Source organism: Falco biarmicus, chromosome 6, assembly GCF_023638135.1.
Source record: "Falco biarmicus isolate bFalBia1 chromosome 6, bFalBia1.pri, whole genome shotgun sequence".
In the NCBI taxonomy this organism is placed as follows: Eukaryota; Metazoa; Chordata; class Aves; order Falconiformes; family Falconidae; genus Falco; species Falco biarmicus.
This window is the reverse complement of record NC_079293.1, coordinates 18,876,566-18,899,307: the sequence shown is the minus strand read 5'-3', so window position 1 is coordinate 18,899,307 and position 22,742 is coordinate 18,876,566. Positions and strand designations below refer to the sequence as shown.

The following is a 22,742-nucleotide window of genomic DNA, read 5'->3' as shown; positions in this document are numbered from 1 at the left end:
CAGTTCTTCCACCTCTAAATGTATTCTATGCTTGCAGTTAAAGAATTAATCTCTTTTATGTGGGGCCAAGGAAAAGTCTGACTTTATTTACTTTGCATTCAAACAAAATCTTGGTTATGACAGCCTCAAAAAGATTTTACAACACAGTAGGAACTGTGTTTAAATTCCCAGTATAGCTATCGGAATTAACCTAGTGAGAGTTCTTGTTGCTGACAGGCGTATTCTAAGTTGAATGAAAGAAATACATCAGTGGGATTTTAACTAGTCACATGCTGAAGAATAATCACTGTAGTGTTTGTCGTAATGTTGTCTTTTTTTGCATTGCTTATACCTGTGTGAAAGATGCGAACTCGTGAAGGACAGCAGAATTGATTTATAGCTTTTAAGCAGTTAACAGATGCTGAGATCAACTAATGTAACTTGAAGGTCTTCTAAGTTTCCCACCTTTAATTTCTGTTTTGGCTTTAGAGCACCAACAATGTGAGGATGTGCTGCCATAATCAGTGACGTTTTGTCTGTGGTGGTGAATGACTGTAAATGACAGCTGGGCTCAAGAGAGGGAGCAAATGGGAGTTTTTGGGAGGGATGTGAATGGGAAGAGAGGGGTGAATCGGTGAATCTGCATACTGTTCTTGGCTTTACCTCCAGAAAACTGCAAAAGTGTCATCAGCAAGAAAAATCAAATGGCAACTACCAAGTTATTGTTACAGAGAAGCATGGTAAAAGTCGGGTGAATGAAAATACACAGGTGATGCAGGTGTCACAATAACAGTCTGTCTGCAGTAGAGAAGAGGATTCATCAGAAACATCAGCAGAGGAGTGATATAAAACTTGCAGTTCTGGAGGAGTGTTTAGGATGGACTGGCAGTGGATATGTGAATGTCAAAATAGCAGGAGGCTGAAGTGGTGAACACTGGTCATAATGAGAAAATGTACAGGGGAGTTTTAGCAGCCAAGCTGACATACTCTCTTTGTATGACAAAGTCTTACTGCTTCTCCAGAACACGAAAGCTTGTTAGGAAGATGAGCCTCAGCTTGAGATGGAAGAGAAGAGCAAAAAAAAAAACCCTCCATAGGGGAGGATTTTATGTGGAACCCAGAAGGGTCCTCATGACGCTCTTCCTCTGAAGCATTTACCTGAATGCAAATAGCAGTTTTGTTCAGACTTTGTAGTACTGTAAAATTAGTGATCTCAAAATCAGTGCTTCATAGCAATGATCATTTTCTGCCTGTCTGATGAGTGGGTTTTTGATTTTATTTTTTATCTAGGCTGACTGTTCTTTGGAGGTGGTATGATGAGACAAGTGAATAGCCCTTAAATTAAAGTTGCTGAAGTGAAATAAATCTCAAGAGTATGGCTTAGACATCGACAACTCATTTGAGACCTTTTCCTGATGTCTAGCTCACTACAGAAGAATGCAAGGACTTCTTTAAGCCTCCAGTCTTTGGAACAGTTACTCATGTGCCTAGAACTAAGCACATGCTTGTCCCCATTAAATTGAAATCTGTGCTTGAAATGAACTGTGTGCTTAACTGTTAAATGGGCTTGTGGTCTCAACTGTGTACTTGATGCCTATGCAGTGGTTTGGCAAAGTCTGTTGTAAGCATGTGATCAGACCCTTGGAAAGCATGCTTCTCTGTCAGTTAATGACTCTCAGCCAAACCAGTGATGTCCTGATACCGTATTACTTCGTGGCGGTCACAATGATGTTTTCCTTTCAGCATGCCATTTAGTGTGTACTTTGCCTCAGTGATACTGCTTTGTGTTTAGGTTTTCAAGCGTTGGACCTGATGTCTTTCTGTACTGCTAGATGGGTGCTTTTTTTTGAAATGATAAAAAATTTTAGGTTTTTAATAGCTGTCAGCTTGTCTTTTTTCTGTTATACCTCACCTGGTGCTGCTTGTTAGATGCTGCTGCATTTTCTAAAAACTTTCATGAAAAAAAACCCAACGGTGTTTGTCTATTATCTCCCACCACCACCCTACTGAAAAAAAAAAAAAAAGTCTTCACTACCTCTGAATAAAACAAATCCTTTGAACAATTGCCTGTTGACTGATAGAGCAAAGTTAAAATAACTGAAGTTAAAACAACTTAGAAGTTCTAACACTCTTTGGCAGTAGAAGAATGTATGTTCTGTCTCCATTTGTTGGCATGCTCTTGTCCAGTATGGATAAAGAAAAATAAATTGAACATCTCTTGTATTTTCTTAATTGTTAGCCGCTTGGAAAATTAATGGGTCAGGTAAATTGATAAGCCTGTAAGTATTACTCAATCCATGATTCTACTGTTACCTTTCATTAAGCTGCTTTAAATGCATGACGACTCAGGCCGGCTGGTTCCACTGCTGCATTTTTCCATTGTCAGAAGTATAGAAGTTTTGATCTCATCAGGGCTGCATGGCTTTACTTTGTTTGGCTAAACTGTTTGGATCTCCATGCTCCAAGACTGAATAACGCAAACTTCATTTGTAGAAAAGCAAACACTTTCTGTACAGTCTGGGCATCACTTGCCAGCTCATCAACATTTACTAATTGTATCTCTTGCTTTTCACAGCTTCTCATGTTAGATCTACCAATTAGACACTTGGGAGAGTGTGTGTGTGTGTGTGTGTGTTATTTCTATATGGCACTGTATTGTGTGAATGTGTCGAGGCACATTATTTAGGAATCTGTACATGCTTTGAAGTGAATAGCAGAATTACTGCACTAAGAAATGTTTGCTCGCAATTTGAGTGCTGGTTTCTAAGGGCTTTGATTCACAAGCTAAAATGGTTAACAAGGTTGCTGCTCCTAGTGTACATGCAGGGCTGGGAAAGCTGATATTCTTGTGAAATAGCTGCATCTTAGAGTGCAGTGATTTAAGGAAAACTTATCTCTTTTTTTTTTTTCCAAGAGAATGTTGTGCTGTAACTTTGTGCTGTAAATAGCTTGTGAATCAGAAGCCTTGAGCAGCTGCTCGCTGCCTTCTTCCATTAAAATGTATTTATGCTACAAAGGAAGGTGAGTGGGGTATAAATGCTCCATTTTTTTGTTTTATTTTCTAAGTCACAGTTGCATCCTTTGAAAATGGATTTTTTTTCCTTGGTAAATAGTGTAGGTTAAGTCGACATGATTTTTACTTTGACAAGTGGGAAGGCTTTTGTGGTATTTGTCTGTAATCTCAAAGTTTGGTTTGGACTGAATTGTGGATTTTGCAGAGGCAGAACTGACAGTTAAATAAAACACAAATATTTTCAGCTTTGATTTGGGGACTTCTGACCAAGGTGTAGTGACATGTTGGCTATATTGTGACAGGAGAACCTTCTTACATTGGTGTGAATATAGAAGTCCTCTAATATTTGAAACACGATCTTTCAGTAGGTTTGCTGTCTATCATTAGGTTCTAAGTCCGCTTAAGCTGAAAGCTTCAAAAGGCATTAGGATATTTTGCCTCTAATACTTGGAGTAAGAGAAGAAACATTTTTTTCTTCCCTTCTTATGGTGAGTTTTGGAACTGGCAAACAAACAGCAGTGCTTTTTGAAGCTCTGTATGATAAGCAAAGAAAGGTAAGTTTCCTTTGTGAATAGGAACAAAGAGTTCCTTGAAGCAGCTTTCAAGTTGCTAAAACCAATAATCTTGTTGTTTATAGGAGTAGTAATTGTCACCTGGAACAAAAAGGTGGAATGTGTTGTTTTTTTTTTTTTTTAATCAAATACAGAGGATTCATGTTTCTGAAAACAGATAAATTAAGGGTAAGCCTGAAAAATCCCATCTTTCGCACGCAAAAACTAGCTTGGAAATGCAGATGCTTACATTTGGATAAATTGGTAGGGACAGAGGATATTAGATTAAATTGATAAGTTCATATGGGAAACATCTTGAAATTAGATGCTTCTAATAAAACAGGACATCAAAGATGTTATTCATACAATCTTCTACTTTTTGTGAACTCTTCATTACTCTTTGCGGACTCAGTATGGGAGTCGATTGGTGTATTTAGCATTTTGCCTTGCCTAAAGCCCCATTGCACTTGCTTGTATCTGAAGTTGCTATAAGGAAAGAAAGAATTAATATGTAAAAACATAGAGCTAGAAAAAGTTGTAAGTTAAAGCTGGTATTCTTTATGAGGGTTGTCTACAAAGTGGCACCTGTATGGTTACTGATCTCTTGCTGGCATGGAAGGCTTTAAAAGGTAGGTCAGACCTGACCTATTTGTAAGGATATACATTATTTGCAGATACAGATGTTCAAGAAACTCTCCAACAGACTCGCTTCAGGTCAGACTTCTTTTGAGCTAACACTTGTTTGCAGTCTGTACTTCTGGGCGAAGTGTCTGGCAGGCATTGTAACTTGAATGTGCTGTGACATACTACATGACCCGTACTGCATGCCTTTGTTTACACTGTTATACTGCAACAAAACCAGACTTTTTTTCCTTTTTTTTTTCTCCCCTCCCCCTCTTCTCTAATATAGATTGGGGGCTGCTGCAGTCTTAACGTCTTTTCTGTACGTGACAACAGATTATCTCGAATTCCCACTGAAATTTCACAAGCCACTGAACTTCATGTTCTGGATGTTGCTGGAAACAGGCAAGAGATTTTTGTATTGTCATGTTCTTTTGCTGGATTTACTTAATTCTTTCTAACAATAAAAGATATTATGTCTAAGAATGAAGTAATAAAAAAACAGTTACAACTTTTGTTTAGCATTACTGTTGAAATTGTCAGAGTAGTCTTCCCCCTTGGCCCAAAGTAGCATAATTTGTGTGTTGTCATGAGTACATTTTCTGGATTGCTTTGACCATGAGGGAAAGATAGAATTTAAAAAAAACCCAACCTCTGGATTTGTATATTTCTGAATTTAAGCAGAGAAACTAGGCAATTTGGTAGAGCTTCAGGGTAAACTACCAGACTTGATGTCAAGTAACACTAATACTGAGTCTTGGAGATACAGTGCAAGTAACAAATAATGCCAGTTTGATCTTGTAGCTTCTTGTGAATCTTGGTTGATATGCTTCAGACACCAAAATGCAAAAGGGAGTGGATTGAAGCAGAAACCAGCAAATTAGTGCAGTTGCTCAGCAGGAAGTGAAATGGAAAAAAAAAAAAAAAAAAAGGAGGAAAAAAAAAACCAGGGGGAAAGCAAATGGCATCTCATCTATGCAATGTAATTGTCTCATAGGCACTTACATGTTTCTGTTCTGGCAATTGTTTATATCTAAGGCTCCAGAGCAGAAGCAGCTGTCTGCCTTCCAGGGCATTTTACTGCAGTAAAAAAAGCTCAGCGTTGTTTTGTCTGTTATTCACAGCTACAGAAAATTATGGTAAAAAGTTAAGCTGCAGATTCTCTTTAAAAGAGTGGAGTAGTTGGAGCTGATGACTAGTGCAGTGCCTTCTATTAGAGGCATTAATCTCAACCCTGTTTATTCCAGCTCAGGAATGTATACTTATGAGTCAATGTCATGAACCATCTATTAAATCTCATAGAGGTTGCCCTGACTTTCTTACTTTTCTTCTTTGAACTAGGCTGACGTATCTTCCCCTTTCACTGACTACCTTAAAGCTGAAGGCTTTATGGTTGTCTGATAACCAGTCCCAACCTTTGCTGACGTTTCAGACTGACACAGACCCTGAAACAGGAGAAAAGATTTTAACATGTGTATTACTTCCTCAAATGCCTTCTGAGCCTGGTTGCCAAGGTAAGTGCCTAGAATCAGTTTTTTCCTTACTACTACTTTGTTTACTGTGTTGTTGAATCCATAAAGGTTTGTAAAACATGCATAAGCTCTAATGAACAAAGAGTAGCAAAGCTCTGATTGAATTCTCACTATTAAACTTAGGTTTGTTGTTTTTTGGGTTGGGGTGTTCTTTGTGGTGTGTGTGTGTTTTGTTTTGTGTTTGTTTTTTTTTTTTTTGTAATCGTACTAGTTTTCAGAAGACTTGAAGAACATGGCTGTGAGTGTTATTCAAAGTACAATTATACCAGCTACGATAAATAAAATACAGACCTGGAAGGAGACCTAATCATATCATTATTTGGAGGCTTGCCAGTGGGCCATGTAGTGGTGTCCATATTTGTGTACATTGATTATACATCTTAAATACATATATATGTAGTGAAAATCGGTGGCTTTCCAATTACAGTCTCTTTACCAGAAAAATAATTGCATATTTAGTAAAAAGCAGTAGGCGTTTTACTTTTTAGCAAGAAAATTTTTCTTTCAAAGTACTGTACAATAACTTTATTATAATCTTCAACAAATGTAGAATTGCAGTATAAGTTGGGTTTACCTTTTATACTGGAACTTGCCTTGGGGTCAGGTGAAACCATGAACTCTTTCACTGTTGGCTGGGTTGCTGTTCTAGTAATTTCTGGATGGTTTTTTGTCCTCAAGCTTTTATAGCTATACATGAACATTCAAGGGGACTCATCTGAGCTAATACTTAAAACTTAAAACTTTTGCTGTAATCACTGAAGAGTAATGTATTCCATCCAAGAACAGACTTTTAAAGATAAATCATGTAGATTCTTCTCCACTGAGTACAAAGGGGGCCCGTTATGAAATTGCATGAGGATAAAAACTCAGCTGTAGATATCTGTATTGAAGGTATCCAAACTTACCTAGATTAATCCCAGTCTTTCAATACTGTGCAGCTGCAGCAAATAGAAATCATTAAAACAGTCAAGTGTAGAAATGGCTCTGTTTTGTGTCAACTTCTGGATTTTAAGAATGCAAACTACATTAAGAATTAAAATAAGTAAACTAATTGACCCTTTTATATTTAGAGAAGAGTAGCTCAAGAAGAGTGACTGAGGTAGACTGACTTTCTCTAAACTACTAGAAATTAGATTTCCTCCTCTCCAAATGAATCTTGTGGCTTTAAGTGTTTAAGGCTTGGAATTAAGACTGTTGGACATATATGCCTGGCAAAACTAGGATGAGGTCAGTAAAAGCAATAATCCTGTGTTACGGAATGCCATTTAGGGAACTGGCTAATGTCAGGTGGCAACCATGATCCAGAAGAAAAGCATGTATAATGGCAAGTATATTAAATGATATAATCAGTACTCTTAAAACTGCCACAAACCTGAAACAGTTCCAAGTACAGAAATTTCTCATTGTATACAGAAACTATTTATTGTGTGTACTTGACAACAGAAATTTATGCAAGTTCTGTTCTCTATGAAAAAAGTAAAGTAGCTGATTGTAACTCTTGGATGAGTGATTGGTTGGCTGTTGCAGTTATTAACAATATAGCATGTTGATGTTTTAGACCTGCTGTGAACGTTCAGTTACGTTTCGCTGTTCTAACAGATAACCTACCCCGATGTGGTGCACTGGAGAGTTTGGTAAATGAAATGTCAGATGAAACATGGAATGAGCGGGCAGTGAATAGAGTCAGTGCGATTCGCTTCTTAGAAGATGAAAAAGATGAAGAGGATAATGAAATGGTATGTTTTCCAAGACTTTTGATACCTGCAGACGCTGACTTTAATGCAAAAGTGTAATTTGTATCTGAGCTCTCTCGCTGTAAATATTTCAGCTGTGACTGCATGCTTTTTGCACATGTTTGTAGCAGAAACTGTTCATGTTGACTGCCAAAACTTTTCATATTGACTTAAAATGCCTTTTAATATTATTTTTTTCTGCCTTGAGTATAACTTTTGTGTTCTGATTGAGGACAGTCTTTGTTTTGCTTTGTTTTGCTGTGTCTGCTCAGGTGGTTTTCCTTCCAGAATCTTTCTCTGCATCTGTGAAGCTTTACTGCCTGAAAGTATATGGGGTCTACTTTAGGTTTCTAGCACGTGTCTCCATTAAGTTTGCCATTATTTGTCTCTCTAATTTCTATTGCCAACCTATCCCCCCCCTCCCCTTTTTTTTTTTTCTCCCCCCTCCCTTCACCATTTGCATCAAAACAACCATCATGTCCACAAACAGCAAGAATGTTGCTCATTAGTTTCCCACTTAAACAAAGGATGTGGGAACATCTGTCACTGTACTTATAAGACCTCTCCATTAAGTTGGGCTCTGCATGTCCTGAAGATCAAAACACAAAGTGATCTTTAGCTTTACTAACTTCCATTAACAATTAAAACTTTGTAAAGATCAATAAGACTGCTTCAGGCAGATTTTCAGCTTGCTTCTCTGATGCTCTAAAAACTTGCTGGCGGTCCTCGTTAGAGCTCAGCTTGAGATACTTGAGGGCACTGCCTGGCTTGTAGCACACTAGTAACAGGGTCTTACTTTATAACGCAAGTAGAAGAATTCTTAGTAGGGAAATAAACATTTATGTTTTCAAGTAAGGTTGTTGCTTAATCCAAAGCAGCAGAAACTAAATGTCTCTGGCAAGCATGGTTCATAGACTTAACTGGTAACAGAGTTCAGAATGATGCTTCTTAACCACTTGCCAACCTGAGAACGTCTATACAATAACAAGGGCTCGTGTTAATGATAACTGCTTTCAGTCATATTACAGCCTGACTTGAGGCAAGAGCCTTTTTAGGGGAAAAAGAAGTTTACAATCCTACTGGGGAGGCAAGAAGGGCAGGTTTCCAAAGCAGTCTTGACCAATGCACCAATTTGTGGGTCATCAGTTCCACTGTGATTGGCACAGTTTACATGCATAGCGCTGAAAAGTAATTGCATGTATATATGTATAATACTGATATATATCTGTGCAATTATTCTTGTTCTGTTGGTCTCTGATCTGGATGCTCACTGGTGTCTTTGTGAATTTTGTTTTCATTGTAAAGGTTTCAGCACGGTGATGTTAGACATTCTTGTGTCTAAGATGGGAGAGAAATGCTCCCTTTTATTCTTTTCAAGATACTTGTTCTCAATTGACAAGAGAACCAAAGTGTGTGGTGTGGCTGGAAGGCATACAGGGCTCCACACAAACATGTAACTGAACCTGTAAAGAGATCTTGCGGGATTCCTTCAAAACCAGCTGAATGCTTTTGTTCAAAATGTGATCTTAAATCACTTGGATGGTTTTTGGGGACAAAAAAATAATTCCCAACTATATTTATAAAAGGATCTTCATAACTTGTAATTTTAATTTACTTGAGTGGCTTTCAGATTAGTAGGTCAAGAGATGAAAAAATTTGCTCCTAGACAGTTCTTAAAATCTCTTTCACTGTCTTCATAAACCAGCAGCTATGAAAATAATGTTCAGCATAGAGCATCATAGTTTGAAAAGGAAAAGAGGGAAAAGAAATAAAAAGATTGATACCTAATATTTGGTATGTGAATGCTAAAGCCTTGAAAGCGTATGTTGTTTTTCAAAGAGATGAAGGCAAAACCACTTTTTGCGCTGTTTATTTTTAGAGAACACTTCTAAGGCGAGCCACTCCACACCCTGGAGAATTAAAGAACATGAAAAAGACAGTGGAGAATTTACGGAATGATATGAATGCTGCTAAAGGACTGGATTCAAACAAAAACGAGGTCAATAATGCCATTGACAGAGTGACCACTTCTGTGTAGAGTTTCATCTCCAGGTTTTACCTCCTGTGTCTTCCCCTGCTGTTGAAATGTTCCTGTCATCTTCTGGGACCTCACTGAGCCCCTTTTTGTTTCAACCAGAACATGATTCATCGTCTCCATATATGTGAAAAGTGCTGCCCAGTGGAAGAAAGTGCCTTATTTCATCCAGGCAGTGAATCAGTAATTTCCAAATCAATATTGTAATTTTAATAGTGCTAGGCTTTTTTAAGTATAATACACTACTGTATGCAGAATACAATATTTTTGTCTTAAACACAGGGGAAATAATGCTTTTCTTTTCCAGAGTGCTGGGATATCTTTTTCCCAGTGGCTGGATGTGCTGGTGAGAAATATAGTTTTGTGGAAAATTGATACACTTTTTTTATTTTTTTGGCAGCTCAGATGGTGTAAATTTTAAATTTTTGTATAGGACTTTCATAACAAGATGATGTATTTCATTTTTAAGAGAAAATTTATCTTGAGCGGTACATATTTTAGTATTTGTGGAAGAGAACAAGTTTCATGGACAACTGTATTCATTTGTATGTACCACCCATTGTGCCTTACTGTGTCTGTATGTCGTATTAGTCCTAAATATAGCAATTCTCAAGGAAAGTAAGTAGATTAAACCTTGGTCTCCTGTTCTAGATATGTATTTCTTTTCAGACAGTAATTTGTTGGGATTTTTACAGCAGAGGATTTTTGTTTATATCATGGGATTTTAGGTCGTGAAGCACAAATGTTAGTTTTGTTGTAAACAAAATTAAGATTAAAATGACCAAACTGCTATTGTTTATTACATAATGCACTCACACTTTAACTTAGTTGTAATGAAACATCTTGTTTTGGATGCAGCATTGCGTTGCTGTCACTAGGAATTCATGCTTCCATTGATGTTTTTTTTAAATGTGCCATCTGTAAAATAACTTGAAAAACAGCACGATAACTTTCAAAAACACGGTATGAAACTAGTTTTATGTATTACACAAGAAAGCATGAGTCTTTGAAGTGCTTTGGTGGTTTTATATAAATACATAAAACCGTAATAAAAAAAATCTTTAAAAGCTTCAGTAGATTTATTGTATCACTAACCATAGCAATTAAAGTATGTATGAATTAATACTGGAATTTACTATCATTGTTACTGTGTTGCACTTCCAGTGGTCCAATGCTGATTTCAAGGTCTTATTAAATCTGTGAGTTCTGGTTTGTTTATAAAGGTAAGTATTAACTGAGCTGAATTTGCTAAATAGCAATTTTGCAAAGGCTGATAAAGATTGCTTTTGGTGTCTCTGGGTTCTGCATGTGCCATGAGCTAACAAAGATCACTAACCTGTTTGGTGCAAGGACTTGAGCAGTCCGAGTTCAGAGTGAGGATTTGACATACTTTGTGTGAGCTAATGCAATGAACCTAAATTTGAACAAGATTAAAAACATGACACTTCATGTATGGCCAACCATGTCCCTTCTCCTGCTGAATACTTCTTCTAGTAAGTATTGGTTGTATGAGGGTTTCTGGGGAAGACTGGAAAGGAGGAGATCAGGGAAGTCATAAAACCTTTGGCGTTAAAATTAATAACTGAGGTATTTGATAATTTTTGTAATTTAACTTTCTAAATTTTTATTTGAAGCTGTTACAAAAGGCACTCCTTTCTTTTTGATATTGAACAAGTAGGTATTGCGAGCCCTCTGCAGATATTCAAATCCAGCCTGGCAAAATACATGAAACTTTTATGATTTCTTGTCATTCCAAAGATTCCTCATTTAAGCTTCAAGACATGGTCTCTTTGCAGTTGGTGCTGCAGGTCGATAGGTGTTAGGTTAGCTCAGGGGTAGTGCATTTCATTCTTCCCAGGGCAGAGTTCTCCTGGTTATTCTTGGTAAGCTGCTGTTAGAATAAAACCAGAAAGAAAATGAGGTTTTGGCACAGCTGCCTCCAACTGTGGGCAGAATTTTCTTTTTAAAGTACTTACAGGGGTTGACACAACAGAAGTTTAAAAGTATAGAAAACTCTGTACCCAGAGTTCAAGTAAACCTCAGCAAGCTCATGCGAGATGAAGACGATTTCCTAAAAAAGACAGACCAGAGCCAAAGGCAGCAAGACTCTGCTCTGGTGCCAGTTTTTCATTTGGAGGCTGTGGTTTGTTTCAGTTTTAGCATCTGCTCTGGATACAAACAGGAGAGCTCCATCAGCAAGATGAAATGAATGTGTAAAGGCTGGATTTGGGCCTTGCCTAACATGCCACCAGATTAAAATAATTAACCACCTCTGTGCACGTACTCCCTCCTGCTGAAGTCCAGACAAGACGTGAATCTTGTTACAGCTTTGTGACAGGAGCTTTGTCACTAGGCAGTCGCTTTCTGTACGCTCCAGCAGGCTTGTGGAGGCTGCAGCGCAGCCCAAGAGCTCGCCAGAAGGCAGGCGCTACTTGCTGTGTCGGCTTTGACATGAAGTAATTGGTCAGCAGACAATTTATTTTTATCTTTAGCTTTATTTTTATTTAATAGTGGAAGGAATATTTGTTTTGGTTTCTCTGGCTGGGTGATCCAGGCTTGTTGCCTTCACTGGGGACAGTTTCACATTCCTACACCCTAGCGTGGCTGGTCTCCTTGTGGTCATGTCAGATGGAGACAGGTGGTATGAATTGCTTAGTGAAGTTGTTTGCCTCCATTTCTAAAAGACAACAAATTGAGCTCAGACTGGATGCCAAGGGTTGCTGGATGAGAGGTTGGAGGAGCTGAAGTCCACCATCAGCCCATCCTGCTACTATCCCCGAGGGAGTATTGGCGTTTCATGATTTTGACTGCCGCCTGTCTTCACATTGTGGAGCTGTGTAATGGAAGTCTGGATTTTTGTTGCCTTTTTCACTGGGTGTCTGGGGAGATCTGAAAGAGGAGTTGCATTTTTCAGTCTTCTGCACTAACACTGTATAGCCCTATGTTAATGTCTTTTGTTTATGCTCTCTGGGTGAGGCGATTTGAGATCCTGCTCTGCTGCAGGTAGGTCAGCAGTATATACGTTCAGCATGGGGAGTTTGAGTCTGGCAACAAGTGCGTTTTTCCAGGCTAGTAAAATCTTGAGGTATGACAACAGCTGCTGGTGGAGTGGAGTACTAGCAGTTGAAGTGTCATTTGTTTTCAGGGCTTGGAAAGATGCCTGGATACTCCCTGTGCAAACAGTGACAAGTGGCGACCCTCTTCCGCAAATCCTAAATGTCTGGTTCACTGGAGCTTTATCATGAAAGTGACTTACATGTCATTCCACCTAATCGAACCTCAGCAGCCTAGACCCTAGCACTCCCTCTGATCTCTCGGAGGATCCATATGTGTGCCATTTTATAAAGTGGTTTAGGTACACTTGTCAATAAAGTTGTCAACAGTGTCAATAAAGTTCCAGGCAGTTTTAACAGTATTTTATAGCCAGAAAAAGCTGATGATGTTTGTTATGCTGAAGCAGTGTGTGTCCTTGAAAGCCTAAGTCCTCCTTTCACAGACTCTGGCTCTTTTCTTTTGCTGTTGCTTTGAGGGGCCTGAGTAGTGAATATATTTTGTAAGCATAACGTATATTTTCTCTGTAAACTGCTTTTTCAATTGCTTTGTGAGTCTTTTTGAGAGACTGGTTTAATGCAAGGAAAGAAACACTACAAAATCTGCACGCTGCTTATTAGCTATAAAGAGGTAACTGGGGAAAACCAATTGACGGTGGTGGTGGAGTGGATTTAATATCAACCTGTCCGTTACTGCATGCGAGTTCTCCTTACTGAAAGGCACAGTTCCATAGTTTTACAAGAATGGGGGTGGGGGGTGGGTGGGGTAGCGCTCTCCCGGTACCATTGTTAGTGTAGTCAGTGTAGCAACAGATTTTTTTCCATCCTGTGTGTGTTGCTCCAGGCTTTTTCCACAGCGTTCGTATAATTTATGTGTCAAGACTATTTTTCTGGCTTACGCTCCATATTTTTGATAATCAGCATACTGTGGGAAAGTGCGTACTGGAAACGTGCATACCGCTGTCCTTTCCAGCAAGTGCCTTGTTTGTGTCCAGGGACAGGCTGATCAGCCTGCTTGTCTGATATTGGTGCTTTACTAGTGCTGGGTGGACTGTTTTTAGCTGATTAGCTGTTTAACAGATTTCACTACTTGCTGCTCATGAATTTAGCTTTTGAGGAGAGGAGTGACACCAGAATTATTTTTTTTTTCCAAGTATATTCTTTAGTATACAAGTTGACCCTCTCCTGGTTCACTGTAAAGGTCTACCTCCCACTGGGGCCGAGGCATACTATTTATCAGAAGCGTCTAGACATTTTGTTAATGGAGAATGCACTGCCATTCTTAGCCTCAGCTCCAGGAAATAAAATTACTTTAGTTTTTCAGTTGCCTTGTAAAGACTGTTTCCCCTCTTTAGTTTTCATCAAGCACACAAATCTGTTTCCATGCTTCAGTTGCTGTCAGAGAAGATGACAAAAGCTGACTGGTCTTGGCTATCAATAATGTTTTGGGTGTTCCCTTCCTCCTGAACCAGTTGTGACATTTTCAGAGGGACAGTGCCATTCTGAAGTCAGGAATATAATCAGTATTCAACCAGCTTAATTTAAAAATCTCACTTTTTTCAAGAGGAAAAGCAGATACCTGGTTTGAGGACAGCTTTGTGAGCTCCTTTGCAGAAGCCGTCTTCTCTCCTGGTGGTTGTTGGAGACACTGTGCGTTTTATCGCCTCTTGTACAGTTATTGTGGGAGCACGGTGGCCAGTCCTGGGTTCTGCGGCGCAGAGGGCTTTGAGGAGCTCGGTTTGTATGGCTGGGCTGTGCCTCGGGCTAACTTCAGGAGCAAGGGTTCGTGGCAGCCTGATTTTAAATCTATAACTTGTTCAGGGTGTGCCTCTTAACACTGATGTTGTTAGTCTGTTAACACTGAGATCTTAAGACGTAGATTATCTTTATACAGGGGAAGTCCTCTTCTGAAAAGTACAGCATCAGTGTTGTCTGTGGGAAGAACTCTGTGTTCCTCAGTGATGTTTTGGAGAAGGGATTTAGCAAATCTCCCCTGGCGTTATTACCGGGAAGCGGACACCTGATGTCCAGTAACCTTTGACACTTTTTCTCTTCATGGTCATCTGTTGCTGGAGAATGTTGTCTTCACTGAAATCTCTGGATGTGCAGCTGGAGGCATGGTGACAGCCATACCTAACCTGTTAGCAACACGCACTGCAGTAGACATGTTACTGACTGTGTTAACTTTCCTCAGAATCCGTGGATGCGCACACACACACACACACACACACAGAGCTTGCAAATGCCACCAAAGCATCAGCAGCTTGAATTTCGGTTTGTAAGCATCCCCAGAATAATACAGAGATGAACTTAACTCTTCAAAGTTAGTTTTGTGTTGGACTAAAACTACTTTTGGTCCTGAAGCAAACTTGACCAAATTATTGGACGGTGCTACTGATAGAAATAGTTTGATTCTCTGATCTCTCCCAATAATTTTCCAGTTTTACCCAAACCCAAGATCAATGGGCTGCATGAAACCATTTTGAAGTAGTTCTTAGAAGATATGATTATCCTGTATTTCTGGAAGATTAAACAAGGCACGGCTTAATTATAAACATGAGTGAATGTCTGTTGTTTGTTGATGACATCGTGGACTTCTGCTAAGCAACTTCAAACCAAACCAAAATCTAAACTAACTAGCACAAGGAATGATTGTTTGAATATTGCTGATAATTATTTTTTTTCCATTCAAAAGGGGAGAAAACTGCAACTTTGAAGAGCATTTGCATAGTGGATGTTTTTAGAATAACCTACAGCAATTATTTCTTTTTTTTAATGGCTTCAGGAAATTAAAAAAAGTCTCATCTGGCTGGTTAATACTTGAACACTGAAGTTTAGAATTAACTCATGTATCTACTGCTAGCAAGGTTTCCCTGTGGAAGGCTTGCTTCAGTAATCTGTTCAGGCAGCTTTTATGTTGCCTCTTCTACAGTTAAAGCATATTCAAGGGTGCCTTTGTTTCTGCAGCATTTCATTTAGCTTTCTTATTTCATGTGAATCGCACAAAGCTCTTTTAGAGACAGCCTTTTGTACTTTAAAAAGGGAGTGAGTCTGAAATAGTGTTCAGTTAGTGGAATATGTATAGTTATGTGTGTGTATATATATATATATATATACAATTATGTATAGTATAAAAAAAAAGTGATTATGTTCCAGGAAATACATCTTTAAAGATATTTTCTTTCCTGTATTTGCTAAGCTATTTAAGCAAGTCTTTTTTTTAAATATAAAAATAGGCAAGAATGTGTGTTTGTAGTTTTGAGTTGAAATATAGTAGCAGGTGTATAACTAATCAAAATATCAAAATAACTGAAAGAAAGCACTGGCTTCTACTTGCTGGTGACCAGGTTATTGCTGTAAGCAGGGTGTTTCATTGTCACTGTGTGGTTTCAGTATGGTACTTCAGAAATGTAAGTGGTTTTCTTGTCCTGGCTTTTATTGTTAAGGTGGTCTGGATTCTTTTTCATTTGCCAGAATGATTTAGGGTGATATGTAGCATTTGCACACGTTTGTTGCCTGGAGGAAATTCATTGTCTAGAGGATTTATTAGTGAGATCTTATCAGAATAGACACCTTGTACTTTATGAGAACAGTTTGTGCCCGTAACGTACAGGGTTATGGCACAGAGGAATATTTATGTTCTGAAGAGACAGCCTTTGAAAACGTGAAAAACATGTTGAAAGGAGGTGAAATGGGAGCCCACCTGATTTGCTGGTGAAATATTGAAGGGAAATCTTACTAATCAGTTAGGATCATTGCTAATGAAGGGAGATGAAAAATGTATTTCCATGGAACATAACTGATGAGGCTGATAAATAGTTTTTCCCTCCAGACAGCACTCCTGCATTTAAAAAAATCAGTGTTACACAGTCCTGTGAAGTTTCAAGTCCTGAATACTGAATTTGCCTTCTTTCTTTGTTTTATTCCAAATATTTTTAAGAGAATATAAAGCTATGTGCCTCACTCGGTGTTTGCTACTAATGACTTAAACCAGTGACCTTTTTAATTTTTCTGGGACTCAGCTTCCCCACGTATATAACACAAGAAGAAACTTCCTACCTGGAAGCAGAAGAAACTACTTACCTGGGTAGTAAGAAGATCAATTGTCATCTGTAAAATTCTGTAAGACAAACTGATTTTTCTCTCTTAACGTTAGGCTATTTGCCAGTAGCCTCTTATGTCTTGAAGCATGGTTCTGTAGTATATAATATCATGAGAATGAACTAATAAATTGCTGGAGGTTTTCTAAGATAACTTTATTTTTTGAGTACAAATCTACTATCTATTAGCTGAACTGTAGTAATTTCTGCCTTGAGGGGTGATGGAAGCTTATTACACATCTAACACAATTTTCGTTTATACATCAGAGTATTGATTTGGTTTTATTTTTTGGGAGAGAAAACAAGGTCCAGTAAAAAAATCAGATCAAGTAGTGGCTTTGCATTAAAGCACAGCAAACAGAGCTGCACCTTCCATCGCTTCCTTGTAGCAAACTCTGCATGTGGCTGGCCTCACTAAGAACTTGCAGCGTTGTGTAGCACCTTGGCTACTCTTGGCTTTGTCCAAAAGGATGTGAAGAGCCGGGCATGGTAACAGCCTGGTGGTCTGTGGGCCTTGCAATAGCATAACTGGTGTTCTCTGTTCCTCACATATTGCTACTGAACTCTGGATTAGAACTCCACTATCATCTTATTTCTGCTCCCTGCCCTACCCCCCCCTCCCCCCTCACGCTTTTTCTTCCACCAAAAAGGATGGAGCTGTAAAAAATAATTGAGGATTAAGATTTGTTTTCACAGTAACATTAGCCTGTGCTCACAGCAGCAGCATTCATTAGCTTTCGTTCTCCATTGTATTTTATGAAAGCAAAATCCACAGGGTGTTTTGCTTACAACAGGTGCGTGCAAATGTAGGCTAAAAGGTACTTCTGGTTGTTCCATTCAGTCATTTGCCGTTGGTATAACCAAACTGTGAAACTGCTTTCAGTAAGGTAATGCCATCCCTGGTGTTGTATAGACCTAGTGAAAATGTGAACAGCTTTTACCCAGAATTGTCATTTTGTTTCTATTTAAAGTGCTGCAGATGAAGAATATTGAGACTAAAATCTCTTAGGTTACAGTAGATGTGAAGCAGACACTGAATTTCCCTTATAGCTGTATGTCAGTGTGAGGAAAAGCCGTAGGAGAAGACGGGCAGGGAGCAGGAATGCCCTGCAGCTCTGCCTTCCCAGTTTGGCTGTGAGGGACTATAGGGATGTAAAATCTACTGATGGACATCAGCTTGCTCCTTGTGTACTGCGTATGGGAGGCTACCACAGCAGCTGAATGTATTCCTAAGATGGTGAAGCAATTGTCAGCATAAGCTTAATTCAAAATCTTGTATCTGTTACCTTGAGAGAATAGCATTTTACTGACTTGCTTACAGAATTTGGCAGGCTGGGTTTGAGAAGCTGTTGTTTAGGATTAGGGACAAGGGTCAAACAAGGATGAGCTGTTCCCTTGAAAGAAATTAAATGCTTCACTGTACCTGTGTTTATTTTCAGAGTGAAATTGTTTTACGACTTCCTAATGAGCTTAAAAGTTGACAAGGATTTAAACTGTCTCTGGAAATACCCTAAACACTGGCAGGTGTCACCTTAGATATTCTGAAATAAACCCAGACCAAAGCAATAGCAAACAATTTCAGCTAGCGTGCTATTTACCTATCTGATTAGAATTGCTATCCAGCTAGTTGATATCCACAGGAAACAAAACTTCTATTTAAGGGTGCCCTGTGTTTCCTTATTCAAGGCAAGCATAAAGAAACACGAGGAGATACCCTGCCTTGCATTTTGAATGGTCAGGAGGAACAGGAGCCACTACTGTGTCATGGTTGTTTGTGCTGCTTTCGCATTCAATTCACTGATGAATTAAGCTGGCAATCAGCTCAAGAGTCCTGGGTGATGTGGTTTAGAATATCCAGAAGCGCGGGCTATTTATCAGCAAACAGTGGTATTGCTGAGTGTCAGTGCAGTTCGAAATGTGGTTTAACAGCAGTTTCCTATAGAGGCCAATCATACCTTCTACGTACAATGCAAATAATCCTTTGTGGGGCTTATGCTCATATCAACACTTAAAGTCCTATAGTCTTTTTCAACGAGGGGCTGAGAATACCGTCCTTGTCCATTTCCTAGTCTTTTCAGCCCTACTAAAACCAAAGCAAATGAGCTCCTTCTGCACCTGAAGATGAATCAGTATGTCCAGCATGGACAGCCTTGTCCTATCTCCTTTTCTTTCTCAACCTTATATCTAATAGAGATGGTGACATCTGTGGTGCTGGTAAAAGCAAGAAATCTATGTGTGTGTGTGTGTGTGTGTGATCATAACCATTCTTCATTAAAAAGGACAAAAAGCTTAAAGAATTGTTAAATCTGAATCAAATACCTGTTTAAACAATATGAAAGTCACTGTGTGCTGCTGATTGCCCCACTGTAAGCTTGTTGATAATTTTTTTGTTAGTTTCTGTTCTCCATCTCTTTGCCTTGTTGGAGCATGTGCTATAATGTGTCTATATGGCATCAGGTTGCTTTCTGCTGTTGGGTTTGTATCGCCGTAAGAAAATTTAAAGGCAAAATTAAGATAAAGCTTAAAAGAAATATGAAGATTACTTCGAAAAATTACTTTTGAAGTTCAGGGAAATTTAATTTCGTATATCTATTTAAGACTCAACTTGTCATGTATGAACTTCTGTGTATGGAGAACAGAGGTTTTTGCATGTAAATCAGTAATGGATGTTTTGGGTAAAGGAGACTACAATCACTTTTGAGAATCAGCAAACCTTAAAAGATCAGTATAGTATTGCATTTTCTGTTGTGACCGTTCAGCAAATGGGACATTTAATTTAATGAAGAATAAAAAGAGGGGGATGACTTGATTGGTTTTTCAACTCGGGTCACTAAAGGTCTAAGTGCTCTTATTTGTTTTCTTAATAGTACAGAGTATAACATTATTGAAGACTGTTGATCATTAATTCTTCTTTACGATGCTGAAGGTGGGCTTGGTTCCGTGCTCACTTAAGTCCCTGAAGGCTTCCACTAATTTCAGCAGCCTTCGTTTGCTCTTTGTATCACCAGTCTTGCCCATTAACTGGCAAAGTGTCTCTGGGACTGAAGGTACCTCTCAAGGTAAAAAGGGGAAAACCAGTATTTACAAGATACTAAAATACCTCGCAGAACTTGCCAGACAATTTCTGCATATACATATTTCAATAACTTTCTTAAAATCTATTCATTGCCTTTTATTTTTTCTTTTCTTCTTTTTTTGTCATCTCCCTCTCAGGACTCTATTAGGTGGCTTCCCAAGTCTCCTAAACTGTACAGTGGCCATAACTGGAGGTCCCAGGGCTCTGGCTGGGCCTCGTTGAAAGGAAAAGAAAGTCTTTATGGTGGTAACCTGTACAAATTCAGCTCTGCTAACGGAAAATGGAGGGAAGGAAGGATCAGTCCCGAACAAGAAGCAGAGGAACTGGAGGATCCTGATGATGTAGGTGGTCTCCTTGAGGTCAGGAGAGACAATGTTGTGTGTCCATCAAGAAACTACGATCTGCTTGCAGTGCTATGCTCCTGAGTGCTTTGGGTCAGCAGCAGGCTGCACTGCCTGTACTTTCACACCCTTGCTTGTGCAGAGGGTACAGAATCATGTTCAATATTGATTTGATTTCTTTACTTTGCTTGCAATTAAACAATCCATCCAACCCCCAAAAGTACAGTGCAACTTGCAGGTTAAGATGAGTAACCTGAGCAATGATGAGATACGTACTTTTTTTATTTTACTCCTGCTTGTATCCCCAGTTACCAGCATCCCTCCATCTCTTTCAGGTAAGCAGGTTGTTTGCTACAGTGCTTGAAGCTCGGTGTCTCCCAAGGACTGGATGGTAGAAAACTGAGGTTGCGGTGCTAGTCCACTGCATGTTTGGTTTTGGGTAGCTGTTCCAGGATGCTGACAACTGGAAACCCTGGATGCCATGGTTTCTCTAGCCTGTGCCCACCAGGTGTCTGTCACCTGGAAGGCAGCTTGGCTGTCCTCTCAGTCATAGCCTTGGAAAAGGAGGTGGTGATTGCACTCTTACAGCCTTTCCCTTTCCCGGCATTGCTCACATCTTTCCTCCAGATGCTTGCTGAGGGTTGAGGAGGAATTGGGGCTCCTGCTCCTCTTCCAGGACCTCTGCTGCCTTCCTACCCCCTGACTGCTGCTGAGTGCTCCCTCCTTCAGCCCCACTCTTAGCTCTTGCTCCAGCCCTGCTCCCCAGCCCCCATGGCAGCCCAGCACTGCTGATGGGTCTGGGTTAGTCAGCCTGGTGCCATGAAAGAGGAATCTCTCTCAAGAGAAGAAAGGTAATTCATGTTTTATGTGAGTTAAAGCTAAATAAATTCCCTTTTAAGTGAAAATAGGAAGTAATCATGCCTTGCTTGCTCTCCTTGGGGTTGGTGATGCTTCTTTCCATCCCAGCCAGAAAAGAGATTGTGGAAAAGCTCCTATACAGATTGAAAAATAGAGTGTCCAGTGGGGTTTCTGCACAGCTGTTCATGGTAATGCCACTGCTTTTTATTTCTGGTATTAAACTTCCAAGCTTATGAAGACATTTATAGGGTTTATTTTCAAAGGTGTTGACCTTTATTTGTTGCGCTGTTTTACTGCCAACAGAAGATACAAGGATTATGGTCATATGAAGACCTGATTCAACCTTATGTATCAAATTAAGGAGTAAAAATCAGCTAAATATAAATAAAGCATCCATAAAATGTGAACAGAATTTGGACGTCATGGCTGAATCTCATTTAACTGCTTTGCCACGCATAACTGATAAGTGGAAAACATGGTGTTTTGCAGTCGAACTCAACTGAAGCCTTAATTGTTTGGTGGATGTGTTTTAATTGGTTTTTTTTCTATTTTCAAGGCTTAAGCATAGGGTGACATTGTCATTTCCTTCCCGCATCTCAGAGTAGGTACAGTTTAGAGCCAGACTTCAAAGCAAGCTTTGGGATGACTCACCTTTGAGACTCTGATTCCAGTGGACCCCTAAATCACTAAGTGTGCAGGTCTCCACTTGCTGCTCTTTGCAGCTAAATAAATTCCGTCCAATTATTTAAACAAGATCTTCTTAGAGACGTAGATGCAATCTAGGGCCTTGGCTTTCCTCTGACACCTGTGCTCCCAAAACCAGAATATCAGCATTGAGTAACTGAGAAATGTGGTTTTTTCTGTATGGGAAGCTCTTTCCTTTGCCTCATGTGTGGTTCCTTGCCCTGGGACAGTGGATTCAGTGCTATTGAGCTGCCAGAGGCTGCCCAAAATAGTCTCCTTCTCATGCTTCATCCTCTCAATAGGGCATTGCAGGATTTATTTGGGTATACGTGTGTTGCATATGTGCTTATATGTGCCAGGGGATCTAGTGAAAGGCTGCATGGATCCCAGCGCTCTCCCTGTTCCTGCGATTTCCACTCCCATGTTGAGGGAAAACCATTCCCAGAGAAATAATGGTAAAACAAAGATACTTGTACATTTGCTTTAAAGTTGTGATTTTGTCTTCAGTGAAACAAATCTGAATATACGGCAATGTGATACAGAGGATCAAACCGAATTTACCATGGGTAGTGTCTGGGTATCAGGTGCGTATTCTCCTTGCTGCTGCCGTGTTTACCTTTTTTATCTTTAACCCCCAGGAACCTATTTCCAAGTTTTCTGGCAGCCTTTTTGATACCGATGATAGCATGAGAGATCAAAGGAATACCAGAATGGCTCCTCAAGAAAAGCACAAGTTGGCGATGAAAGGGAAGACTCTTCCAGGGACTAACACTAAGGTGCAGCCACCCATCTCGGCAGCAGGCACCTTCCCTGGGGAGAGCGGACAGATCCCAGAGGAATCAAGGGTGCTGGATGCACCACAGCCCCCACTGAAGGTATTGTACTGCTGCATGGGCTGGGCTTGCTGATGCGGGGGGGACCACGTGTGTGTGTAAGTCCGTGTGTCCATGGGAAAGTCTGCTGCTTGTGTGAGGCAGTTTATAAAACATGCAAAGAAGGGGGGATGTTGCATGTCAGATGTCATGAGACTTACCATTCACTGAGAGTGTAAGCTGAGGTCCTTGCTCCCACTGGCTTATATGGAAAAAAAGTTTTCCGTTAAAAAAAACCAACAGCTTTCATTGTGCCCATTCAATACTGTCTCATTTTATATATCCGATATATATATC

At 39.5% G+C, this 22,742-nt stretch overlaps 1 protein-coding gene across 2 annotated transcripts in view; it reads left to right on the top strand.

The window, feature by feature from the left end:
* Positions 1 to 22,742, top strand: part of LRRC1 (leucine rich repeat containing 1) — a 106,827-nt gene that overhangs the window by 63,623 nt on the left and 20,462 nt on the right. The window contains exons 11-15 of one of the 2 annotated variants that reach the window (XM_056344129.1): positions 4,454 to 4,569; positions 5,506 to 5,678; positions 7,296 to 7,432; positions 19,828 to 20,031; positions 22,212 to 22,448. In XM_056344129.1, coding sequence (XP_056200104.1) covers positions 4,454 to 4,569; positions 5,506 to 5,678; positions 7,296 to 7,432; positions 19,828 to 20,031; positions 22,212 to 22,448 — 867 coding nt within the window. Of the gene's footprint in view, positions 1 to 4,453; positions 4,570 to 5,505; positions 5,679 to 7,295; positions 7,433 to 9,308; positions 10,538 to 19,827; positions 20,032 to 22,211; positions 22,449 to 22,742 lie in introns of those variants that run through there. The other variant, XM_056344130.1, reaches the window with a different exon arrangement.